Source organism: Sinocyclocheilus rhinocerous, unplaced genomic scaffold (genome assembly GCF_001515625.1).
Source record: "Sinocyclocheilus rhinocerous isolate Xijiao unplaced genomic scaffold, SAMN03320098_v1.1 scaffold320, whole genome shotgun sequence".
Taxonomy (NCBI): Eukaryota; Metazoa; Chordata; class Actinopteri; order Cypriniformes; family Cyprinidae; genus Sinocyclocheilus; species Sinocyclocheilus rhinocerous.
In genome coordinates, this window is record NW_015638606.1 from 675,775 (window position 1) to 699,421 (window position 23,647).

The 23,647-nt window shown below is 35.2% G+C and overlaps 1 protein-coding gene across 1 annotated transcript in view; it reads right to left on the bottom strand.

The window, feature by feature from the left end:
* The window catches only part of LOC107749939 (teneurin-2-like), a 93,224-nt gene that overhangs the window by 6,959 nt on the left and 62,618 nt on the right, over positions 1-23,647 (bottom strand). Inside the window, exon 3 of the mRNA XM_016565189.1 lies at positions 21,144-21,419. Coding sequence (XP_016420675.1) covers positions 21,144-21,419 — 276 coding nt within the window. The remainder of the gene's footprint in view (positions 1-21,143; positions 21,420-23,647) is intronic.

A 23,647-nucleotide genomic window follows, 5' to 3' on the forward strand; every position in this document is an offset into this window, starting at 1 on the left:
TACGCCTTGAAGTGGAACCTGTTCGTCGAGTGGTGTTCTTCTCATCGGGAAGACCCCCGGAGATGCCCGATCGGGGTCATGCTTTCCTTTTTGAAGCAAGGGTTGGAGCGATGGCTGTCTCCCTCCACCCTTAAAGTCTATGTCGTTGCGATTGATGCTAACCATGACCCCGTGGAAGGGAAGTCGGTAGGGAAGCATGATCTGGTCATCCCAATTCGTCGGTCACGACGTGATGTCTCCGTTCCCTCCTTCAGGGAACGAGGGTTACATACGTAACCGAGACGTTGCTGTTCCATCAATAGGCATACCTACTATGAATCCCATAGCAGTTCTAGACAGGTGGAGCTGGGGGAGGTGGAGGGTTAAATCTATCTAGACTTTCATGACTGAGCTAGATATTAAATCAAATAACAAATAACGTTTTTGCTCTATTTCGTCAACGAAATAGACGAAAATAGTTTCAAACAAAGCCACAGCAAAACTGTTTTGCATCCCTGAGCAACACACGGCGGTGTTTCATTACTGAATCAATCAGCCGTTTGAACGAATCAGTTGAATGAATGACTCAATGACTCACTCGTGCAGTGATTTGCCGCCACCTACTGGTGATTTCAGGTTTATATTTAAAGTATATTTTCATTTTTTTCAAATATCATTATTGAACATTTTGTTTTAAAAAAAATCTAAATATAATTTATGCATTGGTGCAGATTAACTACATTCATGTCCTGCATTAAACAGTCTGTGTAAATGCAACTAAAAGCCACTTCAGATGCAGATTCTGTGCCACCTCTGCATTGCAAACACAAATTTTATTTGATTGGTAACAATCTTGTTATTGAGAAATAACAAATTATGCCAATATAATACAACAAAATTGAGTTAGACCTCTAACTATTTAAATGTATTGTGTCTTACTATTTAAATGTATTGAGTAAATTTAAGAATTTGACACAAAAGATTATGCATACATTTAATTAGGTTTGAAAAAATGGCCTTGTAAAGGTAAAAATGCCCATAAAAGGTAAAAATCAATTTAAACTTATTGGAGAGGTTCATTTCTGTTACTCCAGCAAACTAATCACCGCACAGAATATGAAGAATATCAAAAGCTTTGGGAGGTCAGCTGTCCATGGCAGTCCTAAACCTGCAGAAATACCAGCACAATAACATGCTCAGCAAAATACTGTTTAATTATCGTTATCGACAAAATTCCAGAAAATATCGAGACATCATTGTTTGTCATTATAGCACACCCCTAAATGATTTATTTTATGAAATATTCATTTGTTCCATAACCAAAATATAATCTGATAATAGTTAGACCCAGATCAGTTTTTTTTCTACTTTTTAATGCCATTGACTTTCAAATATGATGAATCCTTTGCAAGAGACCTACTAGAATATAAAGGCAGTATTATTTTCATGTATAAAAACCATTTATATTGTGTGAGAAAAATATTAAATGTGTTATTATAAAGACAACTGAATTAAATCATTTTTTATATTATCTTGATATTATATAAAATAAGCTTTTATATTAGCATTGGAAACAGTTTAAATATTATGTGGAAAATATTTAACTCTAATTACTCTACAAAAGCTTACTTTTATCTTCACAAAACTACAGTACATAAGCTGTTTTTACTGTTAAAACGGTTCTGTTAATATGCAATTAATGCAATCAATAAATTCTTCATAAAGTAGACTGAAATAGTACAACGGGCACGCAGTGTCGGGGGTATGGATGGGCCCCCAACTGCACTGGCATATCAATTGTCTAGAGTTGTTAGCAGTGCGCCTTGCCTTGAACCATCTCAAAGGGTGCTTACGAGGCAAGCACGTGCTGGTCCGAATGGACAACACGGCGACCGTTGCGTACATCAACTGACAAGGTGGTCTGGTCCCTGGACGGGACGCGGAGGTTCTTGGAGCAAAGGCTGTCTCCCTCCACCCTTAAAGTCTATGTCGCTGCGATTGCTGCTAACCATGACCCCGTGAAGTAGACTGAAATAGTACCAAAATCCAAATACCAAATTTGAATAATGTGAAAGTTTAAATCATTATATACATATACTATCTACATAAACTTTCTTTATTCGGTAAAGACCCCCCAGCACCCCCACACAGCCCCCGAACCCATATTTTGAAAGTTTCTGACCAATATAAAATGAGATATTTGAAATAGCACTGGTATTCTCATGTCTCATGGATTCCCTTATTTTTTTAATGAGTAAAATAATGTCTGTGTTTAACATTACATAAACATAATTATCAAATTACCATTAATGTCTGCATTTATTAAAAAACTGTTAGGGCACCTTTTAACTGTTGCAGGCATAGGAAATGTACTCAGGCATTAGTATCATCAGCTTTTGCTGCAGTTGTTGAGACTGTGCAGCAAACTGGAACTAAGAAACTTCCCTCTACAAAGCGAAGGCTTTGAGGTGACAAAAGCGAGAACAGATTAAACCATAGTAACGTGCTCCGTACAATTACTCAGATGCAGACGACACCTCTGAACACTGTCCCTTTATTACCACTTCTCACACCGTCGGTTCATCTTGTGCAAAGGACAAGGGCAGACCCCATTAAGTGGCAAATTGCCGTCTCACGGCTTAATCAGGCGGCATCAGCATTCTGTAGGGACCATATGAAAAGCTATTATGGTCAAATCAATTCTCAATTACCTCTTTGCCACCACCATCGACACGTTAAATAAATGTTCAGCGCTGTCACAGCTATTTCTCCTTGTGAGGCGACGATGGAATAGCTGCACACACGTTATTTGAGAGCCATGCGAATGCTAATGGATTGTAAACAATCACGAAATAACAGCATGATGTGAAAGTGGGACAGATAAGCATCAGAAGGAACAAGCAGCATTAAGAGATTCATTAGAAGCGGTCACACTCAGACCAGAAAAACGGCTTGCCGGACGTTTGTCGTGGTGAAACACACATACGTGATGACACAGAGATGCTAGCATACATGACTTTTAGCCACCAGCAATATTAGCAAAAAGTAGGGCACTCAAAACAAATTTTTAAACAAATGAGGGAATTAAGAAATTAGCTTTTTTTGTGCGTTATATTGTAAATTTGTACTTTGAATGTTTCCACAACATAGGTAGGTGCTATTCACACAGAATGATGTGATGCAGGCAGTGAAATGGAAAAAAGCAAGGTTAAGAGACGCTAATTGAACTACTTTTAACTTGAGTTTTTTAAAATGCCGTTTCATGTGCGAGAGGAGCAAGCGCAACAGTCAAACGCGTCCATGTTTACATAGAAAAAATTTTGGAAAAGCAGCACAGTGGAATGCAAAAACCTGTAAAGAACTATACTGTATGTCTTATATTTCATATTTGCATGATGCTGACAGGCTGACAGGCTATTTTCTTTGTTTTTACAAAACATTCAATGCTAATAATAGTCTACTTTTAGTCATTTTGCATTTGAATTGTCTTGACTTTTAAGACGTTAAGCATTTTTTTATATTATTTCTGAACATGTTTGATTTGTTTGAGAAAAGTTTGTACAATACAGTATGTGCATTCATATTTCATTCATCTTTTCTGCAAAGATATTTAACAAGTGAATTTTACATTTACACCATGTTGGTGCACATGGAATAGAACTAGATCTTGTATCATATTGTACTTAAGTTTTTAAGTTGACTAGTTAAAAAGTCAAGGAAGACAAATGAAATCGAAATCTTGAATTGGTCAAACATTCTGGAAAAAAAAGAGATTAAATTTTTTGGCCATATGAAGGAAAATAAAGGAAAGCCATAAACTAATCAAAATCAGTTTGACAGATGGCGGATCAATTTCAAATGCCAACCCTGCCAGGCCTGGATAGACCGAACTCAGTAATCCTGTCCACCACACACTGAAAGAATTAGGATTGTATAGTCATGAGTAAAAGAATGATATGCTTGGTAAATATTTTCTGGTTCATTCATTTTGTATATATTGTATTCATTAAATGGTGTTCTTATCTGGATCATTATCCCCATAACAGCCCAAGTGACCTTTACACACAACAACAACAACAACAAACACTTTGTATTTTTGAAAATGGAATATTAATTTTAGAACATCAATGTCAGAATCTTTAAATAATTTCAGCTACGAAATAAAAACATTACAAATGATCCCTAAAACATACACTTTCGCACACAAATCAGACACAGCACACACACTCATCGCTGACCTCCCCACAGAAACACTCTTTCCATTTGGTTTCACCTGTTGTCATGGAAACCAAAGCTCTTCGATAAGTCTTTAAAAGCTCTAGTTGTCGACATACCTGTAGAAATATATGGAGTGGGGTGTTCATTAAAAAGCTAACTGTCTTCAGTTTTAGTACTCACTTCCTTTTTTTATTTAAGAAACGACGGGTTGGACATCAACAACAAAATGGTGTTATTTCTGCCACCAACATGAAAAAGAACAGAAAATGAGAAAATCCTGCAGATTGCCTAGTTTTCATAATTGTAGATAATCTTCATACTCTTTATTCAAACACTTTAATTACGCGTGTGCCAGGAATCGACTGGAAATTAGCAGATGTTCTTCTTCGCCTAATGAATTCAACACTAATTTTCGGTTTTAACAGTATGTCGTTATTATAGTGGACAGATTTTTAAAAGGCATTTTAACCATTCAGAGTTTGATGATAAATCTAAAGCAGCATGAGTGATCACCTTTGACCTTCCTCATTATTCAGTTTTCTTTATATCTCATTGTGTTGATTTATGACAACATAAATTCAATATGAACAACAGATCTGAACTACAAAAAAAATGTCGGTAACACTTTACCATAAGGTCCCATTAGTTAACATTAGCTAATGCATTAACTAACATTAGGCAACAATGGGCAATACATTTGCTAGAGTGTTTATTACTCTTTGTTAACATTAAATCATAAAAATACAACTGTTCATTGTTAGTTCATGTCAGCTCAGGTCTATTAAATAATATTTTATTTTAAATATGCATTAGCAAATGTTAAAATTAACATTTACTGAGATTAATAAAAGCTTTAGAAGTATTTTCATTGTTAGTTTATATTAAGTAATGTAGTTAACTAATGTTACAAATGGAACTTAAACTGGAACTTTACTTTAAATTGTGAAGTGTTACCAAAATTTCAATAGAATAAGATCTTAGGAATACTTTCAGGTTATACTAATGAATTTCTGTACATTTAAAAATTTTTAATTTTTGTACATTTAAAATGTTTATAATTAATTTATAATGATGCAGTTTATGTGAAGATATTAAAGGGATAGTTCACCCAAAAATGAAAAGAGACAGCAAAGGAACTACCACATTGAAGGCAGAGAAAGTTAGTAAGGACATCGTTAAAATAGTACATGTGACAACAGTGGTTCAACCTTAATTTTATGAAGCTACGAGAATACTTTTTGTGCGCAACGAAAACAAAAATAATGACTTTATTCAACAATTTCTTCTCTTCCATGTCATTCCTTGATGCACATTCACAACAGTACTACAACGCAGGTTGGTTAAACCACTGATGTCACATGGACTATTTTAACGATGTCCTTACTACCTTTCTGGGCCTTGTGGTAGTTCCGTTGCTGTCTATGAAGGGTCAGAAAGCTCTCGGATTCCATAAAAAAATATCTTAATTTGTATTCCGAATATGAATGAGGGTGAGTAAAGAATTTTCATTTTTGGGTGATTTATCCCTTTAATTAAACAATATTATGCATAATTTAAACAATTTATACACCGATGCTTAGATTGTTTAGAAATAATTGTGTTACACTTTATTTTATGGTGTCCTTGTTACCATAGCCACAGGAACATGTTTAAAAAAAAAATCCTAATATTAAACAGCCCAAACACTTATAGATGAACATACAAATTAATGAAGACATAATTATTTAAGAACAAATATCTATTTGTGCTTTTGTGATTTTAGTTTAATAAAAATATTTAATATTTTTATTATTTTAAGGGGATTTTACGAAATATTAACCTCTAAATGATGCACCGTTTATCATCTGCAATACCACGATGTAGCCATGGCTGTATAGCCCTAAATATAAATACATATAAACTATTGTGGTATTGCAATAGCAAAATTGTCTCGAAATCATCAAAAGGAAGGAGAAAGGAAGGAGAAAGGAGTAAAAGGTGACAGACAGACTGCGGTGAAATACACGTCAGGTAATACGACTAACATGAAGAGCCACTTGTTAAATTATCACCCCGAAAAGTTTTGTGAAGATACGAGGAACAAAATCCATCTGGGACAAAAAAATAAATAAAGGAAGCAATGTTAGAAAAAATAATAGGTTACCTTTGTCAAGGTCCTGGTGCAATTATTTTATTTTATAAAAGGGAGTTTTAGGTCATTTGACCCACCTCATACCTCTAAGCAACAGTTATGATTAGAGGATAAAGAAAAGAGGACAGGATATGACATGGTTAATTTGTACATCACTGTGATGTTCAATCATTGTTTAATACACACTTATGGCACTTTTTTCCAAGTCTTCATTTGTCTTCTTTTTTTTTTTTTTTAAATATCGCAATAAATATCATACCGTGGACTTTATACCAAGGTATTACCGTGAGATTTTGATATCGTTACATCCCTAATCTAAACCATTTGCTGCAGAGTGAGAACGTAAGACATAAAGCACATTACTTGTATTAGGTTATTCATTTTAGTAAAAGTTGACATTTAAATGTTGATTTGAAGTGTCAGTTATTATTATTGCAGTTAAATCTGGACACAAAGAAAGCATTTTGTTACTCATACTAGCTACAGCATGATCAGTCACACAAAAGTCATCAGAATAAATATTGGCTCAGCGTGACCAGGGCGATCTTTGAAAATATATAATTGAGTGTTTACATACCATGGATGGTCTGTGGACGAGTTGTGTATCTTGCTCCTGTTTGAAAAATCTGCATCGCAATCAGTGACTAGCAAATTGAGATTCAAGTAGCTTTATTGGCATGGTAAAAAGGCTTTACAAAGCACTGATATCGCTTCAAACCAATGGTGTTGAGCAGTGTTAATTTCATTGACGAATAATTTTCGTCAAGGACATTTTTTTCACCGACGACAACGAGACGAAAACGAACTAAAACTTTATTTGAATGACAAAAAAGTGTATGAAAATCTATTGACATTTTTGTCAACGTATAAAAACGAGACGAAAATGTTAGGGAGGGACGATGAGCTTATGAACCGGCGGGACATAAGCTAACATACACTTGCTGCACATCGCATAAAACGTTCAAAAATGTCAATATGTGGGAGTAAGAGAAGAGCAGACATATGGATAAATCTGACGACGCAAGAGAGAACTCAATTCGGTCCGGTTTTCTGAGCGCACACACTGAAGCATACACACACAGAAAGCATGTCTCACAACACACGAGTACTCTTTCGCGTACCATGAACGGAGAATTACACACAAAAGGATTTCGAATTGTCCGTTTTGACGAGTATTTGCATAAACACAGTTGATTATGTCTTAAGTGAACGTAAACAGTAGGGAGAACGTGTATCAGTACATTGCATCCATTGCAGCTGTGCATTCGGTTTTAAAGGGACAGCAGCCTAATTTAGTTGCTATTGTCCGAGTCATTGATGTTAATCAAGCAACAAAAGAAAGGTAGAAAATCACGCACTGCTCTTGACTGAAAAACTTTAGTAGACTTAAAGATGAATCTAAATTTATTTATAGAAATAAATATGTCTACTTGAAAGAATGAAGAATATGGTAAACAAGTTGCTATAAAGAATGCATAATTAGCCTATATAACCATTGGTATTTCATTAAAAAGAAGACCATGTTCTTGTTCTTTATGAGAAGTGGGTTTATTTAATTTTAACATAAAGGCATGTTGTGTGTACCCCCCAGCACCCCCACACAGCCCCCGAACCCATATTTTGAAAGTTTCTGACCAATATAAAATGAGATATTTGAAATAGCACTGGTATTCTCATGTCTCATGGATTCCCTTATTTTTTTAATGAGTAAAATAATGTCTGTGTTTAACATTACATAAACATAATTATCAAATTACCATTAATGTCTGCATTTATTAAAAAACTGTTAGGGCACCTTTTAACTGTTGCAGGCATAGGAAATGTACTCAGGCATTAGTATCATCAGCTTTTGCTGCAGTTGTTGAGACTGTGCAGCAAACTGGAACTAAGAAACTTCCCTCTACAAAGCGAAGGCTTTGAGGTGACAAAAGCGAGAACAGATTAAACCATAGTAACGTGCTCCGTACAATTACTCAGATGCAGACGACACCTCTGAACACTGTCCCTTTATTACCACTTCTCACACCGTCGGTTCATCTTGTGCAAAGGACAAGGGCAGACCCCATTAAGTGGCAAATTGCCGTCTCACGGCTTAATCAGGCGGCATCAGCATTCTGTAGGGACCATATGAAAAGCTATTATGGTCAAATCAATTCTCAATTACCTCTTTGCCACCACCATCGACACGTTAAATAAATGTTCAGCGCTGTCACAGCTATTTCTCCTTGTGAGGCGACGATGGAATAGCTGCACACACGTTATTTGAGAGCCATGCGAATGCTAATGGATTGTAAACAATCACGAAATAACAGCATGATGTGAAAGTGGGACAGATAAGCATCAGAAGGAACAAGCAGCATTAAGAGATTCATTAGAAGCGGTCACACTCAGACCAGAAAAACGGCTTGCCGGACGTTTGTCGTGGTGAAACACACATACGTGATGACACAGAGATGCTAGCATACATGACTTTTAGCCACCAGCAATATTAGCAAAAAGTAGGGCACTCAAAACAAATTTTTAAACAAATGAGGGAATTAAGAAATTAGCTTTTTTTGTGCGTTATATTGTAAATTTGTACTTTGAATGTTTCCACAACATAGGTAGGTGCTATTCACACAGAATGATGTGATGCAGGCAGTGAAATGGAAAAAAGCAAGGTTAAGAGACGCTAATTGAACTACTTTTAACTTGAGTTTTTTAAAATGCCGTTTCATGTGCGAGAGGAGCAAGCGCAACAGTCAAACGCGTCCATGTTTACATAGAAAAAATTTTGGAAAAGCAGCACAGTGGAATGCAAAAACCTGTAAAGAACTATACTGTATGTCTTATATTTCATATTTGCATGATGCTGACAGGCTGACAGGCTATTTTCTTTGTTTTTACAAAACATTCAATGCTAATAATAGTCTACTTTTAGTCATTTTGCATTTGAATTGTCTTGACTTTTAAGACGTTAAGCATTTTTTTATATTATTTCTGAACATGTTTGATTTGTTTGAGAAAAGTTTGTACAATACAGTATGTGCATTCATATTTCATTCATCTTTTCTGCAAAGATATTTAACAAGTGAATTTTACATTTACACCATGTTGGTGCACATGGAATAGAACTAGATCTTGTATCATATTGTACTTAAGTTTTTAAGTTGACTAGTTAAAAAGTCAAGGAAGACAAATGAAATCGAAATCTTGAATTGGTCAAACATTCTGGAAAAAAAAGAGATTAAATTTTTTGGCCATATGAAGGAAAATAAAGGAAAGCCATAAACTAATCAAAATCAGTTTGACAGATGGCGGATCAATTTCAAATGCCAACCCTGCCAGGCCTGGATAGACCGAACTCAGTAATCCTGTCCACCACACACTGAAAGAATTAGGATTGTATAGTCATGAGTAAAAGAATGATATGCTTGGTAAATATTTTCTGGTTCATTCATTTTGTATATATTGTATTCATTAAATGGTGTTCTTATCTGGATCATTATCCCCATAACAGCCCAAGTGACCTTTACACACAACAACAACAACAACAAACACTTTGTATTTTTGAAAATGGAATATTAATTTTAGAACATCAATGTCAGAATCTTTAAATAATTTCAGCTACGAAATAAAAACATTACAAATGATCCCTAAAACATACACTTTCGCACACAAATCAGACACAGCACACACACTCATCGCTGACCTCCCCACAGAAACACTCTTTCCATTTGGTTTCACCTGTTGTCATGGAAACCAAAGCTCTTCGATAAGTCTTTAAAAGCTCTAGTTGTCGACATACCTGTAGAAATATATGGAGTGGGGTGTTCATTAAAAAGCTAACTGTCTTCAGTTTTAGTACTCACTTCCTTTTTTTATTTAAGAAACGACGGGTTGGACATCAACAACAAAATGGTGTTATTTCTGCCACCAACATGAAAAAGAACAGAAAATGAGAAAATCCTGCAGATTGCCTAGTTTTCATAATTGTAGATAATCTTCATACTCTTTATTCAAACACTTTAATTACGCGTGTGCCAGGAATCGACTGGAAATTAGCAGATGTTCTTCTTCGCCTAATGAATTCAACACTAATTTTCGGTTTTAACAGTATGTCGTTATTATAGTGGACAGATTTTTAAAAGGCATTTTAACCATTCAGAGTTTGATGATAAATCTAAAGCAGCATGAGTGATCACCTTTGACCTTCCTCATTATTCAGTTTTCTTTATATCTCATTGTGTTGATTTATGACAACATAAATTCAATATGAACAACAGATCTGAACTACAAAAAAAATGTCGGTAACACTTTACCATAAGGTCCCATTAGTTAACATTAGCTAATGCATTAACTAACATTAGGCAACAATGGGCAATACATTTGCTAGAGTGTTTATTACTCTTTGTTAACATTAAATCATAAAAATACAACTGTTCATTGTTAGTTCATGTCAGCTCAGGTCTATTAAATAATATTTTATTTTAAATATGCATTAGCAAATGTTAAAATTAACATTTACTGAGATTAATAAAAGCTTTAGAAGTATTTTCATTGTTAGTTTATATTAAGTAATGTAGTTAACTAATGTTACAAATGGAACTTAAACTGGAACTTTACTTTAAATTGTGAAGTGTTACCAAAATTTCAATAGAATAAGATCTTAGGAATACTTTCAGGTTATACTAATGAATTTCTGTACATTTAAAAATTTTAAATTTTTGTACATTTAAAATGTTTATAATTAATTTATAATGATGCAGTTTATGTGAAGATATTAAAGGGATAGTTCACCCAAAAATGAAAAGAGACAGCAAAGGAACTACCACATTGAAGGCAGAGAAAGTTAGTAAGGACATCGTTAAAATAGTACATGTGACAACAGTGGTTCAACCTTAATTTTATGAAGCTACGAGAATACTTTTTGTGCGCAACGAAAACAAAAATAATGACTTTATTCAACAATTTCTTCTCTTCCATGTCATTCCTTGATGCACATTCACAACAGTACTACAACGCAGGTTGGTTAAACCACTGATGTCACATGGACTATTTTAACGATGTCCTTACTACCTTTCTGGGCCTTGTGGTAGTTCCGTTGCTGTCTATGAAGGGTCAGAAAGCTCTCGGATTCCATAAAAAAATATCTTAATTTGTATTCCGAATATGAATGAGGGTGAGTAAAGAATTTTCATTTTTGGGTGATTTATCCCTTTAATTAAACAATATTATGCATAATTTAAACAATTTATACACCGATGCTTAGATTGTTTAGAAATAATTGTGTTACACTTTATTTTATGGTGTCCTTGTTACCATAGCCACAGGAACATGTTTAAAAAAAAAATCCTAATATTAAACAGCCCAAACACTTATAGATGAACATACAAATTAATGAAGACATAATTATTTAAGAACAAATATCTATTTGTGCTTTTGTGATTTTAGTTTAATAAAAATATTTAATATTTTTATTATTTTAAGGGGATTTTACGAAATATTAACCTCTAAATGATGCACCGTTTATCATCTGCAATACCACGATGTAGCCATGGCTGTATAGCCCTAAATATAAATACATATAAACTATTGTGGTATTGCAATAGCAAAATTGTCTCGAAATCATCAAAAGGAAGGAGAAAGGAAGGAGAAAGGAGTAAAAGGTGACAGACAGACTGCGGTGAAATACACGTCAGGTAATACGACTAACATGAAGAGCCACTTGTTAAATTATCACCCCGAAAAGTTTTGTGAAGATACGAGGAACAAAATCCATCTGGGACAAAAAAATAAATAAAGGAAGCAATGTTAGAAAAAATAATAGGTTACCTTTGTCAAGGTCCTGGTGCAATTATTTTATTTTATAAAAGGGAGTTTTAGGTCATTTGACCCACCTCATACCTCTAAGCAACAGTTATGATTAGAGGATAAAGAAAAGAGGACAGGATATGACATGGTTAATTTGTACATCACTGTGATGTTCAATCATTGTTTAATACACACTTATGGCACTTTTTTCCAAGTCTTCATTTGTCTTCTTTTTTTTTTTTTTTAAATATCGCAATAAATATCATACCGTGGACTTTATACCAAGGTATTACCGTGAGATTTTGATATCGTTACATCCCTAATCTAAACCATTTGCTGCAGAGTGAGAACGTAAGACATAAAGCACATTACTTGTATTAGGTTATTCATTTTAGTAAAAGTTGACATTTAAATGTTGATTTGAAGTGTCAGTTATTATTATTGCAGTTAAATCTGGACACAAAGAAAGCATTTTGTTACTCATACTAGCTACAGCATGATCAGTCACACAAAAGTCATCAGAATAAATATTGGCTCAGCGTGACCAGGGCGATCTTTGAAAATATATAATTGAGTGTTTACATACCATGGATGGTCTGTGGACGAGTTGTGTATCTTGCTCCTGTTTGAAAAATCTGCATCGCAATCAGTGACTAGCAAATTGAGATTCAAGTAGCTTTATTGGCATGGTAAAAAGGCTTTACAAAGCACTGATATCGCTTCAAACCAATGGTGTTGAGCAGTGTTAATTTCATTGACGAATAATTTTCGTCAAGGACATTTTTTTCACCGACGACAACGAGACGAAAACGAACTAAAACTTTATTTGAATGACAAAAAAGTGTATGAAAATCTATTGACATTTTTGTCAACGTATAAAAACGAGACGAAAATGTTAGGGAGGGACGATGAGCTTATGAACCGGCGGGACATAAGCTAACATACACTTGCTGCACATCGCATAAAACGTTCAAAAATGTCAATATGTGGGAGTAAGAGAAGAGCAGACATATGGATAAATCTGACGACGCAAGAGAGAACTCAATTCGGTCCGGTTTTCTGAGCGCACACACTGAGTCATTGATGTTAATCAAGCAACAAAGAAAGACAGGAAATCACGCACTGCTCTTGACTGAAAAACTTTAGTAGCCCTAAAGATTCATCTAAATTTCATATTTCAAAAGAAGACCATGTTCTTGTTCTTGTTCTTTATGAGAAGTGGTTTTATTTCATTTTAACATAAAGGCATGTTGTGTGTTACCGCAGTTAAATCGGTGTCTATCATGATAAAACCTTAATATCAAACCTATATAATGAGTTTGGAAATTTTAGAGAAATGCTTAATAAATGCACTGTAACTAAACCCATTAGATTTTAGCCGACAAAATTTACTGTAGATTTAGTCGACTAAAATCTTATGAGACTAAATTAGGTCTTATGAGACCTAACCCTCTTTTTAGACTAAAACTAAAAACAATTCAGATGACTAAAATATGACTAAAACTAAATGCCATTTTAGTCAAAAGACTATGACTAAAACTAAATAAAAATTTGCTGTCAAAATTAACACTGGTGTTGAGCATTATCAAATTTAGAGGCTACAATAGGCAGCGAATCAGGCAGACACTGACAGCGCTCTGATCCAATGGCCAAAAAGCTCTCTGATCCAGAAGTCACAAACCACATTCATCAACATATAAAAACGAAATAATCTTTAGAGTAATTTTATGAACAAATGTGGAAAATTAAAAACGAAAGAAAAAAATTCAAGCAGTGTCATCTTAGATTCCAGTGCAGTAAAACAGATGTCGGCAGGGGGTGCTGCAGCACCCCTAGTTCCCGCGGCCATGCTTGTTACATTGTGTTTGTACATTTAGGTACTGAGTAATATTAATAACCAACATGTACTTAGGTTTGGTTTAGGGTTAGTTACATGTAATTATGCATAATTTACTATTATTACTATAGTAAGTACATGTAAAAAAGTGTTGCCAAATAATGCAATAGAGAGCATTAGAGTAGTATAATACAAACAAATAAGAGTGTGAATGATTATATACTTGTTTTAAAGTAAATAGAAACACTTTTTTGCCTTTGTGACTTAATAATTCATGCATCAGAAGGTTAATCTGCATACTCGTATTACACAATCATCTTGGCCAAACTTTGTTTTCACATTTCACAGTTGATTTTGCTACAAGTTCTCATAACATGCACAATGACTCCCTAGAGCTGAAGTTTGTGTCCTTAGACTCGTTAATGGCCTCAGTACAAGCTGTGTGACAGTACACCCACAAGAACTTAAAAGAGTGCGAACAGCACCACGAGCAAACTGTGGCATTTTAATGAGCACTCCTTCTCTAATCATTTAGCTGTAATCTGCCAGGGACATGAACCCACTGTCTGTAAAAGTAACCAAGGCTCAGCGAACAACAGAAGACGGGCAGATCTGAGCGAGGAGACTTGGGAAAGGGAGCCCGGGAACGTCGGCCGGGCGTTTCTTTGACGCTGAGAGTTGACCCGTGAATGCCAACAAAAGCGAGTGGTAATGAGTGTAAGTGTTGCCTGAAGGTGTCGTCTTTATCATATCATCATGCCACGCTCTTCACACACGGTGACTGAACACGGCGCCTCAGGACTCACTTCTGCGACTAGTCACCCCGCATTCTCTTGATCAAATCCAGCTCTCGCCATCCCTTTTAATTAGCTCCCACGGAAGAAATCCATTAGTGGTCGGAGTCCTGCTGCGTTTGCGTTTATTTCAATGTACACAAATACACACACAAACAGAGAATCTTCTTTTTTCTTAAACGTTGGTGCATTAAAGAAACCCACACAGACTTGACGTGGACTTCAGTCTCAATAGGTGGAAAAAACGGTGGAGTTTACTTTTAGTCATTTTTTTTTTACTTTTAGTCATTTAGCAGACGCTTTTATCCAAAGCGACTTACAAATAAGAAAAAGTAATTAAAACTAAAAGCTAAAACTCTATAAATACTATATATATATACACACATTTAAGAAAATAAAAGAAATTAAATAAAAATGACAAATGCATACAACAACATTTCAAAACTAAACATTTAAATGAAAACAAAAAAAATAAAGCTAAAAACAATTCAAAAATATTAAAAGAACAAAAGGTATGAGTATAATAATGATTCTAACATAACACTAAGCCACACACCAAAAAACAACTACATATGTGTATGTACAGCCACACACATATACATATACATGTACATATATATAAATACATTCAATATATATATTAAATATATATCATTTCCATTTTGTATGTTGAAGTACTGAAATAACTCAAATTAAATAAAAGTAAAACTTGTAAAACTTACTATATAGACATAATAAAAAAACTAATAAAATGACAACATGACTACAACTGTAACTAAAACTAAAATAGATAACTAATACAAATCAAAGTACATTAGTTCATCAGTAATCCTAAAAAAATAACACTGAGGCAAACACACATGCTAAAATAACAACAACTTACTGACACATAGTAAGAAATAGTTTATAAAAAACTGAAACAGAAGTGGAAAGAGGAGAGATAAAAAGCGATACTTATGTCCTTTGCCGGTGTCCCTGCCCGGTGGAGTCGCACGGTAGAGTCGATGGTCTTTGTGAAGACCGCAGCCGCGACCGCTTCCGCGGTAAACTAAGCTTCTTTTTAATTAGTTTAACAAAACTCAAATTGAATTCAGCTGGACACACTTTCCTGTTTATCCCAACAAATGGCCAAGCAAAGCGCACGACACTGACAAGGTACGCCATACAGTACAAGACCAAACGCCATTTCAGCACGTCTCCACAGTAAACAAAACAAGCGTTTCCTAGCAACGACAACTGCGCTAAACACTGAGACAAGAAATAAATACACTTACAAGCTGCTTTTAACTTCTGCTGATTGACTGCTTCTCACAAAGACTATTTCTTTACACTGTTTTGCTGGCGCTTGAACACACTTTCCTGTTTATCCCAACAAATGGCCAAGCAAAGCGCACGACACTGACAAGGTACGCGATACAGTACGAGACCAAATGCGATTTCAGCACGTCTCCACAGTAAACAAAACAAGCGTTTCCTAGCAACGACAACTGCGCTAAACACTGAGACAAGAAATAAATACACTTACAAGCTGCTTTTAACTTCTGCTGATTGACTGCTTCTCACAAAGTCTATTTCTTTACACTGTTTTGCTGGCGCTTGAACACACATTCCTGTTTATCCCAACAAATGGCCAAGCAAAGCGCACGACACTGACAAGGTACGCGATACAGTACGAGACCAAACGCCATCAAACTGAGTTTAGGACCGAGGGATTCAATTTCTGCCTGTGGCTCTGAAAGGGAAGTTCAGAACGGAGAAGAAAGAGAAAAGCAAAGATCAGTGGGCTGCCACAAGGGTGTTTGACGACTGTGGCTCAGAGCAGCAGTGGAAACAATGCAAACGATTCTTCTGAGAACATCACGCTGCTCCCAGCTCACTACGGTGAATGTCTGTCACAGTGGCAACATGGCCACCGATGCCGCCCACAGGCCAAGTGCATCAAACTATACTTCTACTTTTTTGAAATGCACGCCGTGACTCAGGTGTCCATTACCCGAGTTAAGAACCTGTGTCACCAAGAATGTGAGACGGCAGGTGGCTACAAAAACGTCATTTTGGTACTTGTGCGGCCATCTGAGTGGGTGCGGGCCGTAGAGAAAAGATGTAATCAAGGCAGTAAAAGAAGTTAGACTGAATGGGAAATCGTGTTTATGGTGATTCATTCTTTGTGGAAGGCAAGATGCAAAAAGTTTGTGGTCAGTAAGACATTTTATTGTTTTTGAAAGAAGTGCTCACTAAGGCTGCATTTATTTAACCAGCAATACAGTAAAAAAGCAATACTGTGAAATATTATTACAATTTTGGTATAAGGGTATTTCTATTTTAATAAATGAATTTTTATGAATTTAAAATGTAATTTGTTTTTATGATGGCAAAGCTGAATTTTCAGCATCATTACACCAGTCTTCAGGATCCTTGAGAAATCATTCTAATATGCTGATTTGGTGCTCCAGAGACATTTTTAATTATTATCAATGTTAAAGATGTTATTATCACTTTTGCTGCTTAAAAATTTTGTGGAAACCATGATACAGTTTTTCAGGATTCTTTGATAAAGAGAAAGTTAACAATAACAGCATTTATTTGCTAATTTTATAACATTATAAATGTCTTAACTGTTACTTTTGATCAGTTTAATGCATCCTTGCTGAAGATGCTCATGTATGAATGAAGATTATTTATAGAAGCAGCTATCTGAGTGGGTGCAGACCATAGAGAAAAGATTTAATTATGGGAGTAAAAGAAGTTCGATTGAGTGGGAAACTGTGGGTGTGGTGATTCATTCATTTTTTTCTCAGACTTCACCGAGCTAACATTTCAGTGATTTCCACTGTTGAACATACACAAATTCATCAAGATTTTTTTTAACTCCCTATTTCTATTGCATAAATAACTGGCATACTCTCAAATCTGTTTTCTGTTCTCAAAACTGTCCAGATTGTTCATATGCTTACACTCACTTGAAAGAAAGGGCAAAAGCGATGGAGGAGTTGATCTTGTCAAATGAAGCACTGCTGCAGAAGTATTGCTTTTTACTGTTTTTAATGTCTGCAGGGCTTGAGTCTTTTGCTGCAGTCTCGAGAGGTTTTCAGCGGCGGTGTCATCAACCAACATTCCAAACAATAAGGCTCAAAGACAACCAACTGAACTGAATACAAACAGGTGTGATCTAATTAATGAATAACCATGGTAACTAACTAGTGACGGGAAAATGAAACCAAAGGAAAACAGGAAACAATAATGAGCAAACTAAAAGTCCATGAAAATGAACTGAATGTAATTGTGAAAAAGGTTTTTCAGCAGCCATTACTCCAGTCTTCAGTATCACATGATAATTCAAAAATCATTCTAATATGCTGATTTGGTTCTCAAGAACCATTTTTTGTCATTTTCACAGTTTAAAAATGAAAATAATAGAAAATCTTTTTCATGCCCCGTAGGAGGTCAGGAATTGATTACATTTAAATATATATGAAAATAGAATACAATTTAACAGTTATTTAAAATTATTAAAAATATTTCACAATATTAACATTTTTGACAGTATTTTTGATCAAATAAATGCAGCCTTGATGAACGTTAGAATCTTCTTTCAAAAACATTTTTAAAAAATCTCAAAAATGCTCCAAGCTGTTGAATATAATATTGTTAATAAATTTGATTGGTTGAACTTGACAAATACACTATTATTGCGTAAACAGCAACATTTAGTGTTATTTTAATTTTGCCAGTTGATTTTATATAACATCTGATAGTTTAACATTACTGCATGTATTGATTTAAGTCACAGGACTCCAGTTTAAACCCTATTAGTGCAAATTGTCTATTTCCTATGTTAAATCCTCTGACTGTGTGAGAGATAATCAACACCCAATGAATACCCAATTCCCCCTATCAACATCACCACCATCTTCCTGTCCCTCATACCACCAACACATGTGAAGGCTCACGATAGAAGCGTCACAAGAAGAAGATGAATAAAACTGGAACACTGCTGGCAGTGCGTGATGAGACGCACCTGGTGCTTATTGCATGTCGCCGCAGGTATCATAAATCCCGCATTGTGCCTTTCTCTTTCACAACCTGCTTCCATTAATGCATGTGGTGGCCTTGATGTCCAGGAATGGAGCAGCATAGCTGGGCTGACTTTGAACGATGACTGCCTGTATTCAGCCCTCTAGATCTACTTCCCCTTTCTACACACCCGCTCACCTCAGCAAGGAAATCTTACTCCTTTTCTGTTAGTATCCCCTGGAGCTTCACATCTCCTCCCTAAACACTTTGCTCCGTTCACTTCCTCTTCTTTTTAATTTTTTGTGTGCAATAAAAGCCTTTCAGTGGCGTGCAACCTCTAACAGCATTTTGGAGAACTTGCAGTGCTTTTTTCACAAACACTAGCAAAAATGTTTGCTTTTTGATCTCGCCCCATCTTCGATATCACTGACTTAATGTGACAATAAATAAATTATCTTAAAAAAAAAAAGAAAAATGTACAAAAATACTCACAAAATTGATTCCAATCATATGTTTTGCCTCTCTTAAGCTCCAAGAGCTGATCAGTAGTAAGCTGAACCCGTTGCTAGTAGGTTAATCAGCTCACTCAAACCCATTCTATACATTAAAGATCATATAAATCTATACTATAGTCAATAAGCTGTATCCATAACTTAAATTAATGTTAAAATGTATATTTGCACAAGCAATGAAGCAAATGTGCATGTGAAATTCAGTAATATGCCAACTCCGTATGAATAAACCACTATGAGCACTGCAAAGCATAATGCAATGCAAACCTAATGCAATGAACTAAAAAGGAAAAAATCTGAAAAGAAAATAGGCAATAAATATATATAAAAAAATAGTCTCTAATGTATGAAGAATTCGCAACACAGTACCTACTGTATAAATAATAGCTAATACTAGTATACTTATATGCTATTATTTCAGTCCATGTTTTCATAAGGACAATTTTCACATATACAAAAAGTATCTGGACTGGGGTCAGTAAGACTTAAAAAAATTTTTTTTTGGAAAGATTTCTCCTATGCTCACCAAGGCTGCATTTATAAAAAAAATAAATAAAAAAAACACAAATAAATAAATAAATAATACAGTAAAAGCAGTATGTGAAAAAATATAATTTAATATAATTTGGCACTAATGCTATGTTACCATGGTATAATGTTGAAAAAAGTTGTGCTTAAGTTTTGCAGAAATTGTGATATATTTTTTTCAGGATTCTCTGATGACTAGAAAGTTCAGAATAACAGCATTTATTTAGTTTTGTAACATTGTAAATGTGTTTACAGTCAATTTTGATCAGTTTAATGCATCCTTGCTGAATAAAATGATTAATTACTTTTAAAAAATCTTACTGACCCCAAACTATTGAACAGTAAACAGTAGTGTATTAATAAATGTTTTTGCGTATATATATATATTTATATATATATAAACAAATATATATTAACAAAAAAGCACATTATTGTCATTTTGCACATTATTTTTTAACTAAAATATTGTTTTAATCAACTACAATTATGTGATTTCAGTCCATGTATAATGGACAAAAAAATTATTAATATTAAATAACACTAATGTAATTTAATGGACATTTCCATTTAAAAGACAAAAACTACAACTAGGCCCTAAAACAAAATGTGTAAAATGAAGAATGATCTTAAGATAAGCTTTTTAATGAGACTACTGTCTAGTGACTATGTTTCAATTATCTTTCTGATGAGACTGATAACAAAGTACAACTGTAGCTTCACTACAGTACATCCATACAGATGTCTCTGAATTTACATGCTTGTGTCTGGTGCTTGTTTTGTGAAAGGAAGAAACTACAACTGTGGCAGTTCAACAGTCAGCGAAGAGCATCTTCTAAATATGACATGATAACCAGATAAATGCATAACGCAGTACCTGACATTGGCAAGTTAGACGGGCTGGTTTGTTGCAATACAATCTTGTTATATCAAAGAGAAACACCACTTGAGATTGCAGGCATTGAGATGATTCCGCTTTGGTTTGTAAATCGCTTTGACCTCGCCAGCACGGTGAATGCAGTCTTCAGAAAATGCCACGGCTTTACAAATATTGACACCTAAGTGTTGGGAATCATATAAATAGTCCTTATTCAATGATTCAGTATGCTCAATTTCACCCCAAAAAAGGCTGAAGGCCTTTGGGGAAATGAGAACATTTCATTTAGATGTCTCATTACACCGGCATTCGTTGTTGGAACTAATGTCTTACCAAATTACAGATTTTCCACTTAATTTAGATGCACTACCCTTCTGATACATCTCCAATCATCAGTGTCTTTTCATTTGTCTCTTCATTTGTTTCATTTCTCCACACCCAAGTGTTTCTCTCTCTCTCCTACCTGATTCTTCATCAGTCTTGTGTTCGTTTTCAGAGTCGGTGAGAGTGAGAACCGAGTGGTCAGGGCTGGAGAGGCAAGAGCTGCGGTGGGACTTCAGGGGCTGCCCGCTCCACAGCTGGACGGCACGCTCCGGAGTCATGACCCCCTCGGGGTCCGAGTCGGCGTCGGATCCAGCGTTCAGACTGTATCTGTCCTGCAGCAGGCTTATATCAGAACAATATACAGTGGATGACGGAGCAGGCTCACACATGCCCAGATCAGCCAATGCGAAGCTCCCTGTAATGAGAACATAAGTATTAATGCTCGAAAACAAGAAAGAGTGTGTTCGCTGCAAGGCATCCCAGACTCCTTAAAGAGCTGGATGACTCTAAGAACTCTCTTTGCTAAATTACATAATGACAACACAATCTTCATTCTAGCAAGACTTCATTTTAGTGTGTAAATTAATTTAAGCTTTGTATTGTCCTAGACATCTGCATTCAGAAAAGCAGTGAAAGGAATGAATGTAAATTATGTTACGGTGGGATAAAAGGCCAATTCACACTGCAACAACAGACGACGACAAACGACAACAGACATGTTCGTCAGGTTTTGTCTGATCAATGTGTAACCCCTCCGGTGTCTTTTGGTGTTGGTTGGTGCTTGTAAAATAGAAACTTAATATGAATAAATTACTACAGTAATTTTTTAATTATTAGTATTACTTCTTATTTTTCCATATTTTATATCAAACTATATAATACTATTAAACTATATATATAATACTATTTTACAGCCATTTGCTAATAAACAAAAAGGCAGTAAATGTTTTTAAAAAAATAGGCTACATACATAAAATTTAATATTTAATTTTATATATTTTTAAAATATAAACTTTGAATTATATAATACAAGTAAACTAAACTAACATGAAATTATATGTATATAATTAGATTTTTGTATTGTAAAGAAATGCATATAAAGACACTGTTTATTTGTTTATTTAATTTTAACTGATTTCATAAGCTAAGCCTTTTTTAAGATCATGAGAAACATTTATACAGTCCAATGTGTTGTAGTACATATTAATTTATCTCATAGTATATATTCATTTTAAAACAGTTACAAGTCTAGATATATGAATTCAGTTAATTTACATATGAATTAATAAGGGAACGACTATGCATTAATGAGGTAAACATTAAACATTAAAATAAGGTAAACAAGCTTGTTCGGGAATGAGGAAGATCCATAAATCTGTGCGCTGCATAAAACCATAGCAATTAATGACTTCAAAATAATGACTCACTATTACATTACAGCGATGCAAAGCAGGAAACCACCAATATTTAATAATAATTTCATAAGCAGCTAAAAACATTATGCTGAATGCGCTTTGCATCCAACTACTCAGCAGGCTGGAGGAGAATTTTGCAAGAACAACCTATTGAGGAATTGTATTTTGCACAAATATGGGGGAAAAGCACAGTGCACATCCACATAATATGATTGCACGACACAATAGTTAATGAGGGAGAACATAATAGAGGGCACACAAGGATTTAAATAGGAGCAGGATGTGTTGGGGACAGAGTCTCGTCCTGCACAAAGAAACATATCTACGCAGTGCATACCTGACACGTAGTAACGAACGGCAACAGGGGGCAGCTCCACGTAAGCTGTGAGTAAGAAAAGAATGTCCGTCCATCATCTAATAACATCACTCGCAACGCACTGCGAAAGTTGCTCCGCACACAACAAACCTGCTCCATATAACAGAAACTCCCTGGCTGTTTTTATGTGTGGAAAAGTCATGCGGAGCACTCTGCCTCTCTGCTGTCGTGTGTCTACTCCAAAGGGAAAAATCTTCCAAGGTGTAAATTTGAGATAGTGTCTAACTGAACAGCCAGAAGGCATTATAGGAAAAAAAAAAAGTCTCCCCAAAGGGCCTACTTTATAAAAAAAAAGGCCAAAAACCCAGCCTCCTCCAGCACCTTGTCTGTTTAGACACAATTTCCCCCTTTTGCTCAGACACCTTGGACATTAAAGTGAATATTGCTTTTCAGCAGGTGCTAAAATCAGAGAGAGTGGCAAGGTCATTTGTTGAGGGAGGGGTTACCATGGTAACATAGCATTTTTCGCATGCCGTCAGGTACAGTGAAGCGTTTTGGAAAAATGCATGAAAATCTCCCTTCACTTCAGTCATCTCTTTTCAGGCCTCAGACACGCCCTGTTTGACAAAGAGCCCCGCTGTGATGGAGAAGCAAATGTTAACACAGCCTGCTAAAAGCATGTCCCATCAAAACATTCCAGGATACAAAAAACAGGATACATGCTGTTTCAAAACCTCAATGATTTGAAATGTTCACATCTTCATGTTCACAGAGCAAAGAGGATGGGTCCTCAAGTGTATGGTGCAAACTGTCAACACATATCAACTGTTCTTGCAGGGTGAACTTTTTTTTTTCTGCTCATATTCAGATGAGACAGATAGATTTGGCCGAACATATTCTACAGCCAAAATA